The sequence below is a fragment of the Carassius carassius genome, chromosome 15 (assembly GCF_963082965.1).
Source record: "Carassius carassius chromosome 15, fCarCar2.1, whole genome shotgun sequence".
In the NCBI taxonomy this organism is placed as follows: Eukaryota; Metazoa; Chordata; class Actinopteri; order Cypriniformes; family Cyprinidae; genus Carassius; species Carassius carassius.
Window position 1 is genome coordinate 11395509 of NC_081769.1, and position 23664 is coordinate 11419172.

The 23664-nt window shown below is 37.1% G+C and overlaps 1 protein-coding gene across 1 annotated transcript in view; it reads left to right on the forward strand.

The window, feature by feature from the left end:
• LOC132158091 (E3 ubiquitin-protein ligase TRIM71) overlaps positions 1-23664 on the forward strand; it is a 42758-nt gene that overhangs the window by 12109 nt on the left and 6985 nt on the right. The window contains exon 2 of the mRNA XM_059567358.1: positions 16979-17146. Within this exon, the coding sequence (XP_059423341.1) occupies positions 16979-17146 (168 nt within the window). The remainder of the gene's footprint in view (positions 1-16978; positions 17147-23664) is intronic.

Genomic DNA, 23664 nt, shown 5'->3' on the forward strand with positions numbered 1-23664 from the left:
ATGAAGTCTGTTGATGCCCATTAATGCAGACCAGAGATGCTGAAAACAGACGCACAGAGAAAAATACTGTTCATGATGCACAAACTATTGGAAGAAAATCCTCCATATTGATTTTGGGGTTTATATGAATGTGTTTCTAAGGGGAGCTGACTGTCTTCAGGAAAGTTTACATGGTAAAATTTCACAAAGCTTGTCAAAACATTCTGTTTTTGGAAGTATTGGATCAGAAATTAGAGCTAAATTTTGAGATTGTGAGATTTTGACAGTATGATAAGCTTAAGCAAAAATATCACGGTTTCACAGTATTGTTGTTATTTTATTGTTGTTGTTTCAAAAAAGAAAAACTGACATCTTTATTTTAACCTAAATCTGTTATTTAATTTTAGTTTTATAATTCATATACATATAATTTATATCATTTAGTTATATAATCATAATCAAACACATAATTTGATTTAATAATAACTCAATTTGAAGCAAAAACAGGAAATATTCATTTAGTTGCTTTCAAACATGTTTGCAACCTAAAAATATTAATGTCACCCATGTCATATGGGTGTAAATCCATTGTCAATCCATTATTATGATACTTGGGCCATGATCTGATATGTGGTATTTTCTTTTGAGCTACATGAAGTATTGATATACACTGCAATAAATAATGCCATAATGTGAACACACATACTCACCTAAATGTGGTCAAGACGTGAATCTGTTTAGGTCCTTTTAGTAGCACCAATGGAATGAAAATGTATTTTCCAACATTGATTGTTTTTGTACTTTCTAATGTGTGTATTACAATTACTATTGCTCATACTTGTGGTTACAGATTTGATAAACCCATAATCATAAGTGTTAGGTTTCATTCTTCATCTTGCAACATTTGCTTTACAGACTTGAAACATGAATCACTTGTGTTTTTGCTTTAAATTGGGTTATTATTAAATCAAATTATGTGTATGATTATGATTATATAACTAAATGATATAAATGATATGTATATGAATTATAAAACTAAAATTAAATAACTGTAACAGATTTAGGTTAAAATAAAGATGTCAGTTTTTCTTTTTTTCTTTTTAGGAAACAATACAACAACAACAATACTGTGGAACCGTGAAATTTTAGCTTAAGCTTATCACACTGTCAAAATCTCAAAATGCTAATGTCATACTAGCACTTCTTAGACGGGCACTTAAAAGCTGCCAGGGAAATCATCTCTTCATTCAACAAAACCAAACCAAACCTCAGCCACCTGCACTGCATGTCTGTAAAAACTCATTCACGCTTCACTGAAAAACTCACACATACACACGTGTGCACTCCGGAATCCAGTGTGCCAGGCGCCCAGCTGATTTTGTTTTTGCCCCTCATGAGCAGCCAATAAGGGCATTTAAATGGGCAGACTCCTCCCAAAGCAGGTGGGAGGGTGGAGGACAATGTGGTTCTGTGTGTAGAGAGAGAGAAAATTTTGTCCATGTGTGTTTTGGGAAGAGCAAAATCCTCAAAGGGGATGTGTGACTTCCCAGAAAAAAAATTAGGAAGCAGAGTGCAGTTTAAGTTTGCCTGATGGTTACTTAGTGCTTAAATTAGCATGGTCCTCTGTGGTCTTCAAACAAAGTTTTCCCTTTTACGTTTGACCTTAAACTCGCCGACACCTGTCATTCAAGATTAAGTGTTTCTGTACATTATTTATATAGCAACATTTAGAGGGGAAAAAAAAATTATAATTGGGGGGGTTAAAATAGGGCAAATTTTTATTCAGTGTGTATATATTTTTTTTGTTTTGTAAATGGATATAATGGGACATTGTACCTTTTAAGAAAGGCATGGCAAGCTAAACTGATGGAAGCTTTCAGTCTTGCTGCTATTACTCAAGAAAAATTAAGAAAACAAAGGCAGGTGCGCAAATGATTCACTGAATAACAGAAGAATAGCATGGCTGTTCTCAGTACATCGTGTGTGTTAAAGGGTTTACTAACAGCGGGTTGGTTAGCCTGTTATGTGTATGGTTTGTGAATGGGGCTAGCATATACAGGTCAAACTTTTATATATTTAAATTATGTAAAAATACATCTATAAATAATATTACTTATTTAAATATTAAGAGTTTAGGAGGTTCATAAGGTACTCAACTCAGCTCATATTTCCTCTATGCATACAAGCATCAGCAATAAATGGGTAAAAATTTCTTGTGAACTCTTTATGTAGTGTCAGTTAGCAGTCACTGTGGTTTTAAATAGAAAATGCAATATTAGAAAACTATTGATTTTGCACCATATGCTTTTCTTTAGTATGCGGCTTACGACATGAGAGTTGTTGTTCTGTTTGGCAGGTCCACCATAAAAAAAAACATCCCTCTACTTCAGCTTCTCTTTATAATGGCAAAGAACTAAGGAAATATTCATTTAGTTGCTTTCAAACATGTTTGCAACCTAAAAATATTAATGTCACCCATGTCATATGGGTGTAAATCCATTGTCAATCCATTATTCTGATACTTGGGCCATGATCTGATATGTGGTATTTTCTTTTGAGGTACATGAAGTATTGATATACACTGCAATAAATAAGTCTTTTATTATACTGCATTAATGTGGCATTACTTGGAAATGCATGTTTTTGATAAAATTATTCTGTAATGCCATAATGTGAACACACATGCTCACCTAAATGTGGTCAAGACGTGAATCTGTTTAGGTCCTTTTATTAGCACCAATGGAATGAAAATGTATTTTCCAACATTGATTGTTTTTGTACTTTCTAAGGTGTGTATTACAATTACTATTGCTCATACTTGTGGTTACAGATTTGATAAACCCATAATCATAAGTGTTAGGTTTCATTCTTCATCTTGCAGCATTTGCTTTACAGACTTGAAACATGAATCACTTGTGTTGTATTACATAAGAGATTCGTACTTTAATTCGTACAAGATTTTCTCTGTGTTTGCAATAAAATGGGTGCCAAATTAGATTGAAGAAGGTACTAGAGGCGTATCTTCGGAATGGAATAATTGGAAATTTCATGGTTATTATGATTACCCCTAAAACCTAAAGCATACTTCACTTTTTACGCGTACGCGAGGGACCGCATGCAGTGTGCGTGACATGAATTCCGTCATCAGAATAGTATGTGCACCACGCGATTTTTGTACTTTGTATGGTGCAGGTCGTACACACTTATTGAAGTTATTTAGCCGTAATAATTTTTTCCTGAAGGTGGCAACGTTGTCCCATGCCATTGTTTCACAGTAGAAAACAACACTAAAGAGATGGAACAACCACCATAAAATAGCGGAAACCGCAACAAATGCTCACATTGACAAGTGATTGTGAGCGAGAGGGTATGAAACTTAACGGGGACATGGAAGAAGCTTTCTAGAGCACATATGTTGACCGCTTGCCTTCATGCTCAACATCAATGGAGTAGCTACTTTGAAAGACTACGATTCCAACTGTGTGCATATGCTAGCGTACGCATGGAGAAAAAAAAAAAGGAATTATACTTTGGGGTTAAGGCCATCTGGTTGAGAACCACAACTCTAGCATCAGGGAGGCATTTCATTGTCAGCTGACCAAATCTGAAGCTTTATTCATCAGGACCCCTCTTAATTGTTTCTGAAAAAAATAAAATAACCTCTGTTTGGGGAAATTTTATGTCCACATGTTTTTAAGGAAAAACTGGTGGACGCCACAGGCACAACAAGAGGCCCCCAGAGAGAGAAGGTGGCGGGGGTGGGGAAGAGTGAAAGAAAGTCAAGTCCAGTGTAGAAGATAGTGTGTGAGATAATGGACGCCAATGCACAGGCAGGAAAAGAAGCATGTGTACATTGTCTAAGATCTATATACCAGTCAGTTGTTACAGTGATGGTTTTAGCATACAGGAGAAGAGGCCAACAGGAAAGTCAAGTTATCCTGTACATGTATAGCACACTAGAGTAAAAAATGTATCAGCCACACAGCCAAAGAAAATCTCATTCCATCATGCTGTTTTCCACATCACTGTGGCCAAAAACAACCTTTCAAATGAATACACAAATAAGAAGGCAAATTATAATGGTGCAGTCCAGTTTTTCCTAATTATACATATTCAGTAAGCTCACCTTAACATTTTTTTATTTTTATTAATTTGTTGGTCTGTAACAATGGTTTTGTTGTAGTGTTTCACAGTGATATGGTGGAACAACAACAGGAAACTGCAGTGAGACATCTCGTTTTAAACAGACACAAAGATAATTTTTATCAGTCGTAACATCAGAAGAGAAAAGGTTCAGAGCTATCAAACAGAGCGTACTTGGAAAAAAAGGCTGCACATACACCAATGCGTTCCAGTTAAAAATTAAGTTTAGTTTGGTCTTAAGTTACATCATAGGAATAGGATTTTAACAGGAAAAGGTAAAATCAGCTAACAATGTCCACATGGTTCCTGGATCCACCAGCCACTGCAAATATAGTTGTGCTACACATTGTGCCTGTAAAAACTTGAGGTAATTGAACAGGGACATCGCAGGGAATCTTGGCTGGTTTCCTCCCACCACCTCTCTGTTGCTTCCTGCTAATTCCCATCACTCCGAAAAGCTGCTTCCATGTGACCCCTGTACACACTAGGGCAGTTGTAGCATCTGGTCCACAGAGAGGGGATCCGCTTTTACGAGCAGGTAACTCAAGTGGAATCACAACTCTAGATTTACACACAGCTGCTGCCGCCGTAAAGCTGAGTGAGATATAATTAGCGTTTGATCTGGCCTTTGGTAAAGTCATTAGATTGCAGAAAGGCGGTCTAGCAAGGTTTGAAAAGGAATATTGTACCTGACACTGAGCTTCACTCTTAGGAAAGTAGAGCAGTTGCTTGGGTGATATGGAGTTCAGGTCAATTACACTGCTTCGGCTTTTAGTTATGATCCTCAGCAAGATGTTACCTTTTAAATAATTCAACTTTTCAAGTAATGCATTAAAAAAAAAAAACTTTATTAATTTTAAATTTTTTCTTAAAATAGGCTTCATTTTGGAATGTTGATACGAAAGCTTGTCTTTTGAAAGTCCTATTTAGGAGATATATAAAAAAATGTAAATAAATAAACAAACAATGACGTGACTCTTAAATGGGTCAGTTGAGTGATGCAACAATAGACCAGTGTTTCCTCTAGGATTTTTTCCAGCTGTGGTGGCAGGACTATTTCCCATGGACCGCACCCCTTCCTCACCCAAGAATCACGTGCATTCAAACTCAGAATTAAATTTAACTAAAAAAAGACAGGTAAATAGTAAGAAATAAAATAAGAACAAATATATAAATGACAAGCAATAGCACAAACAAAAACAATAACAAGATACAAATGATACAAGGTAAAAATGAACAGTACTTTATACTTAAATTTTTTCTGTTAGGTCTATGTTCTGAATTACTACTATAAAATAACACTAGATAGTCTTCACAGTATAAGGTCTGCACAATATATTGTTTCAGCATCAATATCGCGATGTGCGCATCAACGATAGTTTTTTTTGCTCACACGTGTGTCTGTCTACACCGGATGTGGCAGCAGTACAGAAATACCCATTTTTAAATACATTTAGTAGCAGAGCTACTGCAAGCAATTTTCAGTGTTGGAAATCCATTTATTCTTTGTTGAAACTTCCGCGTGTCGAGGAGAGCGCAGGTCACGGTTGCTTAGCAATGGCAGACGCCACGAAAGTGCAAGCTCCTGAGTGCTTTGGAAAGAAGGGAAAAGCGACAAAGCTGGCGTTTTCCATGCGTTTTTAGGCACGCCATGTGAACACTGAATTCCATTCACTTCTGCTACCATTGGTCCCTGAAATGACATACACGTGGAACTGTCAAAATGCATGTCTCTGCAAGTATTTACTCGCCTACAAAATCACCACAATCATTGATTTTTTTTTTTTCAAATGGAGTCATCTGGAAATTATTACTATTATTTTTTTTTTTTATATATCACAATGCGAATGTGAAGTCCCTTCATGCTTCAAACGCTCCACCATCATCCCCATCCTAAAGAAATCCAAAATTACAGGACTAAATGACTACAGGCCTGTGGCTCTAACATCTGTGGTAATGAAATCATTTGAAAAACTGGTGCTGACCCACCTGAAGGACATTACTAGACCCTTGGTGGATCCTCTTCAGTTTGCCTACAGAGCAAACAGGTCTGTGAATGATGCAGTAAACATGTTACTGCACCATGTTTTGCAACAACTAGACTGACCAGGGACTTATCTGAGGATCCTGTTTTTAGACTTCAGCTCAGTTTTTATCATTCCTCCTGCCCAAACTAACTCAGCTCTCCGTGCCCACCTCCATCTGTCAGTGGATCAACAGCGTCTGACAGACAGGCAGTAGCTAGTGAGGCTGGGAAAACTCACATCCAGCACCTGTACGATCAGCACTGGAGCTCCTCAGGGCTGTGTTCTCTACCCACTGCTCTTCTCCCTCTACACCACTAAAGTGGACTACACTAAAGGACTACACATCTAAAGACCCCTCTGTTAAGCTCCTGAAGTTTGCAGGCGACACCACACTCTTCGGCCTCATTCAGGACAGTGACGAGTCTGCTTACAAAGAGGAGGTTAAGGAGCTGGCTGTCTGCTGCGGTCTTAACAACCTGGAGCTCTACATCCTCAAAACTGTGGAGATGATAATGGACTTCAGGAGAAACCCCCCTGCTCTCCCTGACTCACCATCATGAACAGCACTATAACGACAGTGGAGTCATTCAGGTTCTTGGGCACTAGGGCTGTCACTTTTGAGAAAAATCTAATTCGAGCGAATATCGAATATCATGCAATGTATTATCTATGTGCCTATATCTACGTGCCCATTCACGCATGCGCGTTGCGACCGCGTCGCTTCCATTAGGAGCGCGCATACCGCGCGCCTACATTGGAAATAACGAACATGAGTGCAAAAGACGCGATATGTGAATGGCCCCTAATCGAGATTCAATCACAAATGTTTATAGTGAGTCATAAACAGGACTATCTGGATTATTATTATTTTTTACTTAATGTTTGAAACAGCAGGTTATCAACTTAGAATATCAATTTATATGAAGTGCCACTATGCATATCCCACAACATTAGGCTAAATGAAAAAAGAAAAAAACGATTTAGAACAGGCACAGACAATAACGTGACAACTTAAACAGCAGCAGGAGTAAGGCATATAGCCTAGCCTTATTCATTTCTTAATATTGTTTGCAAGAGACACCAGTCTATCAACTTGATCTGGATTAAGTGCGGCTCTCTTTTTATTTACAATGTTCCCTGCGGTGGAGAACACACGTTCGGAGCGCACAGACGTGCCTGGCTACTAGTTATTATTCGCTTGATTTGGTCATGGGCCTACGCTACAATACGTCTATAGAGTAGGGCTGTCGCGGTTAAGAAATTTCCCCTGCGGTTATTATGGGTGGCTCAATAGCGCGATATGCGGTATTACCAGGTTTTTTTTAATTTTTTTTTTACTTAATTTATCCTGATTTTGCTGCATACAAAAAGCTCTATCGTTGAGTTATGTAGCATACCGGTATATTGTTTCTTTTTTAACTGATAGAGAGACATGTTATAAAACATTTTTGTTTATTGTTAAATGCCAAACAGCAGCAAGAACATGCGTTTTCAAAAAAAAATAAAAAAATTTGGAATCAAAGAATTCTAACATGTTACACATGTATTTGCGCGCGACTTTGGAGGGCAGCGGAAATCTAGACTGATTATCGCGCCACCACTGGCCCACCAGGACACTGGATTCGCGTGGAGTCGATGCACTCATGCAGAAAGCGTGTGTGCTCGTTATCTGCTCACGCTCTCTTGGGTATTGGCACTGACGTGGAGGTTGTCCATGACTTCAGCAGGTATGCCTGTTACTTTCACGGCTGTATTTTACAGATTTCGCAAAGGCTTCAGCTACTCCTAACTGTCGGAGGTTACCGGTATCGGCTGTTCTTTTTGATGTTGCTCCGTGACCTGGTGCTTGAGGGGGCAGCTGCGCTGGATGACAGGGGACCCTCTAAAACGCTTACCGTGAAAAACGCTTAACATGGCTTAATGTACTAAGACAGTGATATTAACAGACCAAACTCACTAAAAATCATGCTAATAAAGTATACCATCTATAAAAAATCAGATAAGCCCTGAATATGAATGCAACTCGTTAAATAACACGATAAGCCTTTTCCTCCCATAGAAAACCGTTATAAAAAAACGCTTAATGTACTAAGACAGTGATTTTTAAAAACCAAACTCACTAAACATTATACCAATAAAGTATACTATGTACAAAAAAACAGATGAGCCCTAAATATGTATGCAAGTCGTTTAATAACACGTTAAGCCTTATGATGGTCTTCTATGGGAGGAAAAGGCTTAACGTGTTATTAAACACGTTGAATTCATATTCAGGGATCATCTGATTTTTTTGTAGATAGTATACTTTATTAATATGATGTTTAGTGAGTTTGGTCCGTTAATATCACTGTATTAGTACATTAAACAACGTTAAGCATTTTAGAATGTCCCGATGACCTCAAATTAGATGTATTGCCTCGTCACAGGAACCTTTTTGCCGCAAATTTTGCATATCAGCTCATCTACATTCGCTGGCTCGCCCTTTTCATTGGTTTGAAAGCCGAAATGTTCCCAAACTGGCGACGTGACATTAGGTTTTGGGACTAGATCGAGCGCCTCCCATCGTTTCAGCCAGCCTATTCAAAACAAACGAAGCACCATAAAGCTAACGTTACAACGGCTCGCGAGAAAATTACAGTCGTAACCCTATTGTATCATTAATTTACGTAACATTGAATGCACAGTGACAAATTGAAAAAAAAAAAAAACAAGAAGGTCACAGCCTCATATAAAAATAAATAAATAAATAAACACAACTGAACACTGCGGTTGCCGCGGTTTCTGCGGTTGCTATCTTTCATCTGCGGTTAGCTTGTCAAAAGCGCGGTATTACAATATTGCGGTTATCACGACAACCCTAGTCTAGAGTGCCCTCTACTGGGTAAGATGGCAAAGAATAAAATAAAAAACAAACGGTCTAATCATAGACTGTAAAAAATGCGCTACACATGGCATTTTAAAAACAGCATATTTTATTTATAGTTCTGTTACGGATATTTCACATCATGTTCAAATGCATATTCGACGCTACAGAGCACTGAGCACCAGGACGCCCAGAAACAGAAATAGTTACTTCCCTCAGACAATCCATCTCATAAACACTTGACAATAACTGTGGAACACAAAACACTATTTATAAGTGAGTGACGTGACATTCAGCCAAGTATGGTGACCCATACTCAGAATTTGTGCTCTGCATTTAACCCATCCGAAATGCACACACACAGAGCAGTGAACACACACACACTGTGAGCACACACCCGGAGCAGTGGGCAGCCATTTATGCTGCGGCGCCCGGGGAGCAGTTGGGGGTTCGATGCCTTGCTCAAGGGCACCTAAGTCGTGGTATTGAAGGTGGAGAGAGAACTGTACATGCACTCCCCCCACCCACAATTCCTGCCAGCCCGGGACTCGAACTCACAACCTTTCGATTGGGAGTCCGACTCTCTAATCATTAGGCCACGACTTCCCTACACTCATACACTTATTTATATAATGCACACACTTGTCTACACTTCAAATTTGCACATAATTTACCTGTACATATAAAACTGTCTGTTGTAATATACCTGCACATACAATTGTAAATTTGTATATTGTTATTCCTTATCTACTTTTTTTTTGTGTGTGTGTGATTTTGTTCTGTTGCAGTCATTGTCGTACTGTGGAAGCTTGTCATGAAAAGAAATTCCTCATATGTGTAAAACATACCTTGTAATAAAGCTCATTCTGATCATTCAGATTTGATATAATCGCAGAAAAACTAAAAATTGCTTTGAGTTTTTTTCAAATATTGTGCAGCCCTACTGTTTAAATAGAAAATAATGACAAAGAGCAGCAGGTTTATTTAGGCTGCTGTCTCAAGACCTCATGCACAAATCAATAAACTGTTACACAGGGCTCTATGCTTTTCTTTTAAGGAGCAACTTCTGATCAATAATTAAAAATTATGATCAAAAATTTGAAGCAATAAGTAGAATGAGAATAAGTTACCAATCATATAAAATTATAATTAATGAAACATTTATTTGTACTTTTGTAAAATGTTGACTCTAGAAATTAGAGCCCGACCGATATGGATTTTTGGGGGCCGATGCCGATATTAACTCGAAAAGAGCCGATTTATAAGCCGATATTTTGATTTGAAAAATAATCTGGATATTAGACTCATTTCCTAATAATAAAATATCTGCCTGTTCTATGTATGTGGGCTGTATAAACCATTTTCCAGAATGGACTATGTTAAAAAAAAAGCCTTAGATTACAGTCTCAATGACTAAACAATTGCACATCAAAAGTATATATTTTTTAATGATCAAAAAACAGTCTGGTTTTAAACATTTAACACTTTTACTTTCTTCCAGTTGAAGCTGGTTTTAACAGTCTGTGTGTTTACTGTAAATAAATTATAATACTAAAGTTAAAGTATTTGCAGAAGTAGTCCCACTTTGCTGCTACAGCATTCACCTTTTTCAGCCATCTGTAGGCAGAAAGAGAGACGGAGAAAGAATAAGCATGTGTATTAATAATATCACCATGTATCATTACTCATGTCATCATTAGAATTATAATAATAATAAACTGGGATCTCCTACATAGGCAAAAATGAGAAATATATATATATTTTTTTTATTTGTCAAGCAATAGGTATTACCTACTTATATTTAACAATATTATTTCAACATTTTCCTGTTATGTCTGTAAAGCTGCTTTGAAACAATATGTAAAAAAAAAAGCGCTTGTTCAGCTCACATTTATTTACATGTCCCCTCTGGTTTAATCATTTCTGACGCACCTACTGTAGTTACTGTAACTACACTATATTTGCTCTCACAGACACATTCACAACAGACCCGTATATCTTCTCCTCTTCTCTTTGTGCAGTCTGAATCAAAACATTGTCTTGCCTACTATTACCGGAAGATTACGGAATCAATTCGAAGTTGAATGGTTAACGTTAGTGTCATGAACACACCGCTGTCAATTTTGAGAAGAACCACCTTCAAACAAGTTAATAGCAAGCATTTAAGGGGCCTGTTAAAAAGGAAGCTATTAGCGTTAGAGTAACGTTACCAGCCTGAATTCACCAAATTGTTCTCTGGACCTGAGGGTAGCCTCTTCTTCCTTGCTTTTCTCTTAATTCTCATCAGCAGGACTAGCGCTATCGCTCGCTTCTTACAACGGGACAGATACATGTTTGCTGCTGACCGAAAGGAGGAGGAACAGACTATGAAAGAGCTCCCGCTAAACGTTTTTAAAACTCCGCCTATGCCATAGCGCAGCGCAGCGCAAATCGCGTTGTATCTGAAGGGCAACGCTGAGCCCAGCGGCAAGCGCCGTGCATACCGCGTACTGTGTGAAAGGCCCAATTACGCGGTCATTATGTGGGAAACACACCGCAATAGAATAAGAATAAGTTAAACGCTAACGTTATAGTTTGACCTCCTATTAACGTTCGCGCTCTTCCACTGATAAACATGGTATTAGCTTTGTGGCTAATCTAATATAGCAATGCATTAGCGGCTGTAAGTGATGTTACAGAATATTTAGAAGTGATAATGATAGGACCGTTAGCTAGAACTACCACACAGTTTTTATATACAGGGTATGAACTAAATCTACAATCATTTCACATGACGAACGACAGACTCACCGTCAAAACAGTTGATCGCTTTCTTCTGTAGTGGACTTCTGGCGCTGTTGTTAACTCTGGAGCTGCAGAGCTCCCTCTGGTGGGCACACTGTGCAACACTCATAACATGAGTGAAGCATGAGACTCTGTTTATCATGTTTCATCGGCCGTTATAAATGCCGATGCCGATTTAAATGCAATTAGCTTATATCGGCCGATAATATCGGCCGGCCAATATATCGGTCGGGCTCTACTAGAAATATTAAATTATTCAAATAACTGAAATTTATATTTTACCTGGAGCCTGAGGGGGGCTCCCGGTAACCACAACTGACTGGCTGAGGCCAGCCTAAAAAGACACTCAGGACAGATGATGAGCCACTGCTGCGAATCGTCATGAAAGCTTATCATTTGCACGTGTTTTTAAGCCTTGCCAATTTAAACTTTCAAAAGAGAGTTTAAAGCATACCAATACGAAATGCATAAAAACGGACAACTTGTGCGCCAAGTTCGGTTTAAATGTGCAAACAGAAAAATATGTGAAAGAGACCAATTCAGCACCCATGCCCGGTGTTCTGTGCGCACAGGGCGCACACAGTGAGATGTGTCTCAAAGCGCTTGAACACCAAATTTGCCTCTTCTTGCTCTTGTACTGACATACATACAAAATTGTCAAAATACAAATCTTGGAGAGTACCCTCTGTTATGTCTAAAGTTAAATTAAACAATGGAGAAATAATTTGGATCTGTGTCATTATAATGGATGCATTGTGACTAGTGAACTGCTCTTGACTGAATTACTTTGTAGTTTTAACAAGATTTAATCCACAAGCAAACCAAAAATTATTCAGGCACCAGATAAAATGTTTCTTTTTTGGTTTTTTTTTTTTTTTTTTTTTTTTTTTTATAACTAGTGGTTGCAGGACACTATAGTTAATTTGAGTATAGCAAAATAAAGTAAACTCTGACTTTTTACTCTTTACTCAAATTTTCATACAGTGGACTACAGTAAAATTTATGATAAAAACAAATAAACAAAAACATACAAACATACAAACTGGGACCAAAAATTATTCAGACACTTTGACCTGATCATGTTTTAAGTGTTTTTTCTTTAATTGCTTATGGAATCCTTTTCACACCACAGACAAAATTAAGCATTGTTTGGTATTTGATCAACATTGATAGTTGTGTAAATATTGTCATATTAACTGTTGTCTGAATTTTTGATTTGGTTGTAATTAATTACATACCTTTCTATCCAAGTTATCTGACATTATCAAGATGAGTTTGTTCTGACACAGTTTACCTCTGAGTTCTTGTCATATTTTATTACCGTTTTCTAAACTATAGCAAATAAACTGATGTTGAAGGTGTCTGAATACATTTCGGTTTGACTGTGTGTGTTTGTGTGTGTGTGTGTGTGTGTGTGTGTGTATGTATATATATATATATATATATATAATTATAATAAGAATTACTTTTGTAGATTTAACACATTTATTAGATTTGATTTATACAGTGAATACTATGCAGTGTTGTATTACTTTTTTTATTATTCAGTTTCTGTACCTGAATACTGTTTCTTAGACTTGCCTGGAAAAAAAAACAGATGGCCCCAATCATTGATTATTTTTTCCAAATAGAGAAATAGAGCTATTCAAGTCATCTAGTGATTTTTTTTGTTTTCTAGCAATATATATCAAAGAAAAAAATGTGAGTTATTTTTCCAATATCCTGCAGCCCTAGTTTCCGCTAAAAATATAAAATAAAAAAAGGTAATTGCGAGTTTGTCTCACAATTCTGGGTTTTTCCTCGCAATTGCAAATGTGCATCTCGCAATTCTGATGTTTTTTTATTTATTTTTTTTTATTTTTTTTAGAATTATCGGATACAAACTTCCAATTCTGACTTTAGATATGATCCTGATTAGGGGGTGTAACGATTACAAACCCTGAAATTACAAATCTCTAATCAGAATGGCTGGTGTAATTTGCCCCATGACTAAGCATTTAAAGAATTTAAGGGGAAGCATTTAAATAATACTGTGAATGCACTTAAAGAGTGCAGAATCGAATCGTTATAAATTAATCGAATAAAATTTAACTGTGAATCGTTCTTAATTTGCAAAAATCATTCTTGAATCGAAAACCTATTAATCGTGAATCTAATTGCTGCCTACTCAAAGATTCACAGCCCTAATACCGATACATTTTAAGGCAAGTATCGTCGATAATGATACAATACTTCTAAACTGAACTTTTAATTTTGAAATTTAGGCTATTAAATTACTAACAGTAAAATGGTTAATGATACCCACTCACTTGTACATTTGAAACTCATTTTAAAATTATGTATGCCTTAAATGCAACTTAATAGGTTATTATTATTTTTTTATACATATGGTTAAAATGTTTACCATCTGCAAATACTACAGTTGAATTATGGTCACTTTAGTAAAACTATATGGTTCATTTTCATTAGGGACTGACATTCCCAAAAACAAGAATGCTTTCTTAATATGATACTTTTGGGAAATGCAGCCCTGTTTGAATTCACAGAAAGTAAGTCAAGACACCTTTATTTATATAGCACTTTAAACAAAATACATTGCGTCAAAGCAACTGAACAACATTCATTAGGAAAACAGTGTGTCAATAATGCAAAATGATAGTTAAAGGCAGTTCATCATTGAATTCAGTGATGTCATCTCAGTTCAGTTTAAATAGTGTCTGTGCATTTATTTGCAATCAAGTCAACGATGTCGCTGTAGATGAAGTGACCCCAACTAAGCAAGCCAGAGGCGACAGCGGCAAGGAACCAAAACTCCATCGGTGACAGAATGGATAAAAAACCTTGGGAGAAACCAGGTTCAGTTGAGGGGCCAATTCTCCTCTGACCAGACGAAACCAGTAGTTCAATTCCAGGCTGCAGCAAAGTCAGATTGTGCAGAAGAATCATCTGTTTCCTGTGGTCTTGTCCTGGTGGTCATCTGAGACAAGGTCTTTACAGGGGATCTGTATCTGGGGCTCTAGTTGTCCTGGTCTTCGCTGTCTTTCAGGGATGTAGAGGTCCATTCTAGGTGCTGATCCACCATCTGGTCTGGATACGTACTGAATCCGGGTGACTGCAGTGACCCTCTGATCTGGATACAGACTGGATCTGGTGGCTACGGTGACCTCGGAATAAGAGAGAAACAGACAAATATTAGCATAGATGCCATTCTTCTAATGATGTAGCAAGTACAGTACATCGGGTGTTATGGGAAGTGTTCCCGGTTCCGGTTTACCTAATTAATGCAGCCTAAAAATCCTTTAACGGATTTGGATATTAAAAGCATATTAGTATGTTATGTGTAAGCCAGGTTAAAGAGAGGGTTTTTTAATCTTGATTTAAACTGCAAGAGTGTGTCTGTCTCCCGAAAAATGTTAGGTAGGTTATTCCAGAGTTTAGGCACCAAATAGGAAAAGGATCTGCCGCAGTTGATTTTGATATTCTAGGTATTATCAAATTTCCTGAGTTTTGAGAACACAGCAGATGTGGAGGATTATAATGTAACGAGCTCATTCAAATACTGAGGTGCTAAACCATTCAGGGCTTTATAAGTAATGAGTAAAAGTAATAATTTAATATTTTAAAATCTGTACGATGTTTGATAGGGAGCCAGTGCAGTGTTGACAGGACCGGGCTAATATGGTCATACTTCCTGGTTCTAGTAAGAACTCTTGCTGCTGCATTTTGGACTAGCTGTAGTTTGTTTACTAAGCGTGCAGAACAACCACCCAATAAAACATTAAAATAATCTAACCTTGAGGTCATAAATGCATGGATTAACATTTCTGCATTTGACATTGAGAGCATAGGCCGTAATTTAGATATATTTTTGAGATGGAAAAATGCAGTTTTACAAATGCTAGAAACGTGGCTTTCTAAGGAAAGATTGCGATCAAATAGCACACCTAGGTTCCTAACTGATGAGAAGAATTGACAGAGCAACCATCAAGTCTTAGACAGTGTTCTAGGTTATCACATGCAGAGTTTTTAGGTCCTATAATTAACACCTGTTTTTTCAGAATTTAGCAGTACAGCAGTATAGTACAATTTAGCAGTAAGTGAACACTCTCTCTGTGATTGATTGATTCTGTCTCGCAACTTTTGCTTATGTTTAGATGAGCAGGGAAATAGTTTTATCCTGCAAAATTATTTGCTAACATATTTTATTTGTCCAATTCAGTGCATGCATTAATTCGTTTTTGTTAAATGTAACCACATGTAAATAAAAACACACCTTAGTATCAATATTTTTTATATGAGTATCGATAGTCAGAATTGCATTTTTTTTTTAATGAAATTCTGAGAAAAAGTCAGAATTGTGAGACAGTTACCTTTTTATATTTTTTTATTTTATTCAGTGGCTTCCATATCTATCTTTGACAAAAAAACCATATAAGCAGCTAAAGCACAGCATGTCAACAGATTAATTTCAGTTAAATTAATAAGATTTAATAAATCAATTTGTCGGTTGTTGGATGCTTCTGACCCATCTCTAGTAGCTATCAAATTTGTCTAATGTGTGGTCCTTAAAACCATACATTAAAATATTCTGTTTTTTGACCCTTGTTAGAGTTATATGTTCTGGGTTTGAGTGCGATTATATAATGTAGGCTTATATGTGATAAACACATCCCTGTTAGATGATACTGTAAACATTTATAGTCTTGGCAGCTGACCAATGTAACTGTTTATGAGCTCTATATTATAGTGGTTTTAGTGTAAGCGTGCCCTTTTCCTTCCACATAAACTGATTAAATCTCACTGCTTCCTTTTCACACTTGTTGAATGAACTGTTGAATTTTATTTTATTTAGAGGAGCATATTTACAATTTTGATCAACCTGCATGTCAGTATACACACACACACACACACACACACACACACACACACACACACACATCCAAGCACGTTTTTACAATTTCCAACTTCTTTAAAATGATGGCCAAACATCTTAATGTTTATATCTAGTCATAGTCTTCCTAAAGACATTTTCGAAGATGACTATGATCACTGATAATGATTGTCATTTGTTAGATCTCTTGAGGGTAAGAGAAATTCAAATGCAGTGTACTTCAAAATCGCTCACTCAATAAATTGGACTACAATTAAGTTAATTTCACACAATTTCTCTTTTCATTCACAGGTGCTGCGTTTTTTCTGCGACAGCTGCGGAGTGCCGATTTGTAGAGAGTGCAGCTTGGGCAGACATGCGGGTCACAGTTACACCTACCTGCAGGAAGCACTGCAGGACTCCAGAGCGCTGACCATCCAGCTGCTCGCAGACGCACAGCAGGGCAGACAGGCTGTACAGGTTAGTGAACAACTGTAGTCTCTCATAAACCGACATCAGCACAAACACCTGCTGGGTGTTTTCTTTATTTATCCGTCCTGCTGTTTTACTTGGACCTCAGTGTGTTTTACCAGGTGCAACAAGACTTCCACTGACTTTATTTTTCTTACTCTGAATACAAAAAATAATAAAGACAGGCAATAAATAGATTATAAAATAGAATGAATTGGTTGGTTTACTTTGGTGTCTTCAGTCCCCTGTCATTGTCAATTAATCAGTGTCATGTTTTTTTTTTATGATTTAGGTTTAGCAATGAGGCATTAAATTGATTAAAGGGATAGTTCACCCAAAAATTAAAGTTCTGTCATAAATTACTCTCCCTCATGTCGTTCCAAACCCATAAGACCTTCATTCATCTTCGGGACACAAATCATGATATTTATGATGATTTACGAGAGCTCTCTGAGCCTCCCATAGACAGCAAGGATCCTTACACGATCAAGGCTCAGAAATGTAGCAAGGAAATCCTTAAAGTAATCCATGTGACATCGATGGTTCAACTGTAATTTTACAAAACTACAAGAATACTTTGTGTGTGGAAAGACAAAAATAATGACTTTATTCAACAGTTTGTCTCCGCATCACCCTGTAGTGCCTTTTTTTTGTTTTGAGTATCACATACGTAAACAACGTATGTATGCGGATACATTGTTTGTTGTTTATGCTTTTATCTGAACGTAAACAGCATATCCGCGTACATACGTTCCATACATTGTTTACATATGTTATACTGTCCAAAATGGTGCTAAGGTGACGTGGAGGAGATGGGACTGTTGAATAAAATTGTTGTTTTTGTTTTCTTTGCATGCAAAAAGTATTCTCGTAGCTTCATAAAATTACTGTTTAACCACTGATGTCACATGGATTATTTTAACGAAGCTACGTTTCTGGACCTTTATCGTGGTAGAATACTTGTTGTCTATGAGAGGGTCAGAGAGCTCTCGGAACTCACAATTTATCTTAATTTGTGTTCCGAAAAAGGACGAAGGTCTTGCGAGTTTGGAACGACATAAGGTGGAGTAATTAATGACAATTTTCCTTTTTGCGTGAACTATCCCTTTGAAAGTGACAAAGACTCTTACATTGTTACCCAGAAATTCTGTCAAGTAAATGCTGTTCTTTTGAACTTTTTATTTATCAAAGAATCCTAAAAAAATCCTAAGCACCGTTTTCACAAAATTAAGCACAACTGTTTTAAACACTTGATAATTAGTAATAATTAATAGTTCAACACAATTTATATTTAATGTATTGGTCGACCGATATATCAGCCGATATTTGCCATTTTTCAAATATCAGCATCAGCCGATAAGTTTTTCTGCTTGGCCGATGTGGTCGAGGCGGGACTTTTATTTTGACGGCTCTGAGAAAGGCAATGCCTGAGTGCACACAGCTCACATTCTTCCTCTTGTTCACTGTCATCATTAAAAGTTCTGTCTAATACGAATAGAAGCCTGTCTAATAAGATAATCGGAACGGTTAAACAAAGGAATTAATGTAGAAAGGCAAACATTATAATAATGTCTTGTTTGCCGTCAACATTAAGAAAATACTAATTTCTATCATTTATACAAAATTTTGAATGGCTAATGAACATTTAATTTCACAAACCTTGTAAACTTAGTCGAATCCAGATGTGAGAACTTGAAGTGAAGTGTGCATTTTTATCCAGCATGATCACGTGTTCTCTGTGTGAGGGTCGGTCCGTGTGCATTGAATGCTTTAAAATTTAAACTTGTCATTTCAAATTATGCTGCGTTTCATTTGCCCGCTTGTCATATTCATGTCATTTTCACTTTGTGCTGTATGTAAAATGACTGTTACCCTGGCTTTATTTGAAAAATATGATTCCCACTGCACACAAACTTCCCAGAATACTGAGTGCCCTGTTGGTTAGGGTTTACTTCTTTTTTTTTTTTTTTTTTTTTTTTTTTTTTTTTTTTTTTTGTGAAAAATACTTTGTCATCTAAAGTAAAAGTTATTTTACAGTTTTTTTTAGTCCATTGTCAAATGATTAAAAATTTCTTAAATATTAATAAAAATAAATTATATCGGCTATCGGCCTTGCTTTTCAAGTTATCTGCATCGCCTGTCAAAAGAACAATATTGGTCGACCACTAATGTAATGTTTCTTGAGCACCTAGTCAAAATATTAGAATATTAATTTATTTTTGGCATTTTTGCCTTCATGATAGGACAGTTTAGATCCGACAGGAAGCCAAGGATTCGAATTCGGGACACCTGTAGCACAATGCTGTATGTCGGCATGCAGCCCACGATGGCTGATTTCTAAACAAGTTCTGCCATCACAGAAATAAATTGTTTTGAATATTAAAAGAAAATGGTTATTTTAAATAAACTGTTTACAATCAGGGTTAGGTGCTTCTACACCTTTGTTAATCAGCTATTAGGGCTGCACGATGTGTCGTTTAAGCATCGATATCGCGATGTACGAATCCACGATAGTCACATCGCAGGATGTGCGATGTAGGCTGTCGTAGTTGATCCGTTATTCATTAACTGTACGGGCCAGCTACTCCCCTGCCCTTGACGAATGTGATTCGCGGATTAATTGCACAGCTTAACCATCATAGAGTGAAAGTTTATAATTGACAGGACTGAAAACCACATGTAAGTTTAACAGGGCAGAGAGAGAGGGAGCGCGAGAGAGACAGAGAGAGAGAGAGCGAGAGAGAGAGAGAGAAAGCGCGCGAGAGAGACAGAGAGAGAGCGCGCACGAGAGAGACCGGGAGAGAGAGAGAGCGCGCGCGCGAGAGAGACAGACAGAGAGTACATTAGAAGTACCATCAATGTTTATAGAAATGTATATGGATTTATTTTGCATGTAATTTTTTTTTCTTATGAATATATATGTATTTTTGTTTTGTTTGTTTCTATTCTGCTATGTATAATGCTTTGGCAATATGTACCTTTGTATGTCATGCCAATAAAGCAATATGAATTGAATTGAGAGAGAGAGAGAGAGAGAGAGAGAGAGAGAGAAAGAGAGACCGAGAGAGAGAGAGCCGTTTTCAAACAACACGAGCGCTGTCTTGCTCGCTCTCCCTCCCGCAGATTAATCAATTGACACGATGGTGTCGATGTTTAAATCATTTAAAATGAGAATGTAAGTGTGCTCACCCCATTTTTGTTTGTAAGAAAAAATATCGCAATATATATCGCAGAAAAATAATATATCGCAATGTCATTTTTTCCCAATATCGTGCAGCCCTATCAGCTATCATTTCACACTAATTTTAGGAATAAATTATGGGTAGGGATTGGGTTTAGTCTATATTTTTGGACCATAATGTTGATCCAAGAACATGTCTGTCTTGGCAAAATCACGGTGAGGCCCTAGGCTTCAGTAGCTCTTTATCTACTATTGACCCTAAAAGGAATATTCCGGATCAATACAACTTAAGCTCTTTTGACGGCGTCTGTGGCATGTTGTGATTACTACAATCAATTTTGACCATTCTTTATTTTTCTTTTGTAGTGCTGCATGTACATTTAAAAACCAGAATAAATGTTCAAAATAAACGATAAATAATTACATTTTAGTAATACATCCATCTGGAAAGGTGGTTCTAACAAGTTTGTGTAAATTTACGGAGCGATAAACTTGTTTTTCAAATATAACTTAAGTGCATTAATAGTAAAGCAAGTTATTATTTCTGCGATTTCCGACAGTTGCAACTACATGACTGTGAGTGAGGGTATTTCCCTTTGCTTTGTGGAAGTAAAGGGCTTTTTAAAAGGGGCTGTAGAATCAAGCTGACTTTCCATTAGCATCACTGTGTGTGCCACCCCCACTCAGTCTGAATGAAGAGAATAGAAGAGCGGGAGGAGCACTGGCCCAGTGCTCGGTTACTGCCTCTATTCAGCATCCTGATGGCCCTAGCAGGGTGGATCATTAGTCACACACACAGAGGAAATGTTTCTATTTCTCTGTCGCTCTTCAAAGAGGCTCTGCGGGTGAGGGGTGGGGGAGAGAACAGCTCCCATTAGGGCTGTTCAAATCCATCCTTCTCCAGTGACATGGAGTCGGTTGGCGAGCAAGGCACTGAAAAAAAATAAATAAATAAAATCTAATGGCGGTTTAAATCCCTCAGCTTTTCAAATGTGCTGGTTACATTTAAATAAGCCCATGACTTTCTTGCCACATTTGATTCTTTTCTCTTTTTATCATTTGTGTTCTTTAAGGTATAAATGGACAGTTGGAAACCATTTCCCATGTATTTTGATAATGTCTAATCTAATAAAATAAATAAAAATAAAAATGGTCATATATTATGAAAATTGTAACTTTATTGATCCCATTCATCAATTTAGCATTTTGTTGCAGTATACATTTGGTAAGTAATGTGCTAATATTCTGTTCCAAACATAATCCATGCGTTTACACGGCGATTATCTAAACCTGTCCACTAAAGCTTCATCGGCGACACAGCATCATCTGAAAGAGCCTGATCTGCGTTTCCATGAGCTTGATTGGCTGCTTGTTCTAGTGTGTCTCTAATCCTGGTACTGGATGGTGTATAAATGGGAAGCCTCCAAACGTTTAAAGGTTTGAAAGAACATGCAGGGTTTTAACAATGGCTTCAGCCTGGGGCCTTAATCTCTATTCTGGAAGCACGCTGCCCATGAAGGGCCTGCTCCCAAACCAGCCCCTGACAGCTTGGTCTTTCTTGGCGCTGCATAATCTAATTTGCTGCATTTTAGCCTGTCATTTTGCAGCTGCTTATTCCAGTTCACCCTATTCCGGTGTCTGACTTTTGATTGGATTGTGCTTTTGTGATTGACATCTCAATCTCAGAATGGGGATAGTATTTTATTTAGAGGACATTTGTAAATATGAAAGAGAGCTAAAAACTTAACAGTGCAATCAAATAATCAAATAATAATAAATAATAATAAAAAAAGTTTTTTTTTAAAGTTATTTTTATCAAGAAATACATTTATACTAGTACTGGGCAATGATTAATCACGATTAATCTCATCCAAAATAAAAGTTTTTGTGTACATTAATATTTGTGACCCTGGACCACAAAACCAATCATGTGTAAATTTTTCAAAATTGAGATTGCCCTGGAGACTGCAGACTAGCGGTTTGCATGTGTACTGCACGTCGATGTGGACAACGATGCAGAAGTATAAATGAAAACTGATGCACATCCTACGGCGCAGAGGCTACGGTGTATGTCTGACGCAGAAAAAGAAATCTAAATATTGAGAAAATCAAGTTTTAAAGATAATGTCTAAATAATGTCCTTAGCAATGCATATCACTAATAAAAAAATTATATATTTACTGTGGAAAATTTACAAAACATAATCATGAAACCTGATCTTTACTTTAACCTGATGATTTTTGGCATACAAGAAAAATCAACAATTTTGACCTATACAATGTATTCGGCTATTGCTACAAATATAATTGTGCTACTTAAAGGGATGGTTCACCCAAAAAAGAAAATTGTCATTAATAACTTTCCCTCATTTCGTTCCAAACCCGTAAGACCTCCGTTCATTTTCGGAACACAGTTTAAGATATTTTAGATTTAGTCCGAGAGCTCTCTGTCCCTTCATTGAAGCTGTGTGTACGGTATACTGTCCATGTCCAGAAAGGTACGAAAAACATCTTCAAAGTAGTCCATGTGACATCAGAGAGTCAGTTAGAATTTGTTGAAGCAGCGAAAATACATTTTGGTCCAAAAACAGCAAAAACTACGACTTTATTCAGCTTTGTCTTCTCTTCCGTGTCTGTTGTGAGTGCGTTCACTGTAGTGTAGTGATGTCCGGTTCGGGAACGAATCACTCGATGTAACCGGATCTTCTTGAACAGTTCACCAAATCGAACTGAATCGTTTGAAACTGTTCGCGTCTCCAATAAGCATTAATCCACAAATGACTTAAGCTGTTAACTTTTTTAATGTGGCTGACACTCCCTCTGAGTTAAACTAAATATCCCAGAGTAATTAATGTACTCAAACAGTACACTGACTGAAATGCTGTGAAGAGAGAACTGAAGATGAACACCGAGCCGAGCCAGATAATGACTCGTTCACGAGTCAAGAACCGGTTGCATTGGTTTTCACCAGTAGTTCTTTCGGACCGTTCGATTCAATAAACCGGTTGAAGAAAACGGTTCACCGTTGTTTTTTTTGCGCTCAAAGTAATGACGTCATTGGCGATGATTGCCCTTGATTCAAGCCTTAAGTTTACTTGGGCTCATAAAATTAGCACAGAATCAGTTCAGAATTAATCATCAAAAGAACCAGTTCGGTTCAGAGTCAGAGTTTTTGCTATTTATGGACCAAAAGTATTTTCGATGCTTCAAAATCATTCTAACTGACCCTCTGATGTCACATGGACTACTTTGAAGATGTTTTTCTTACCTTTCTGGACATGGACAGTATACCGTACACAAAGTTTCAATGGAGGCACAGAAAGTTCTCAGACTAAATCTAAAATATC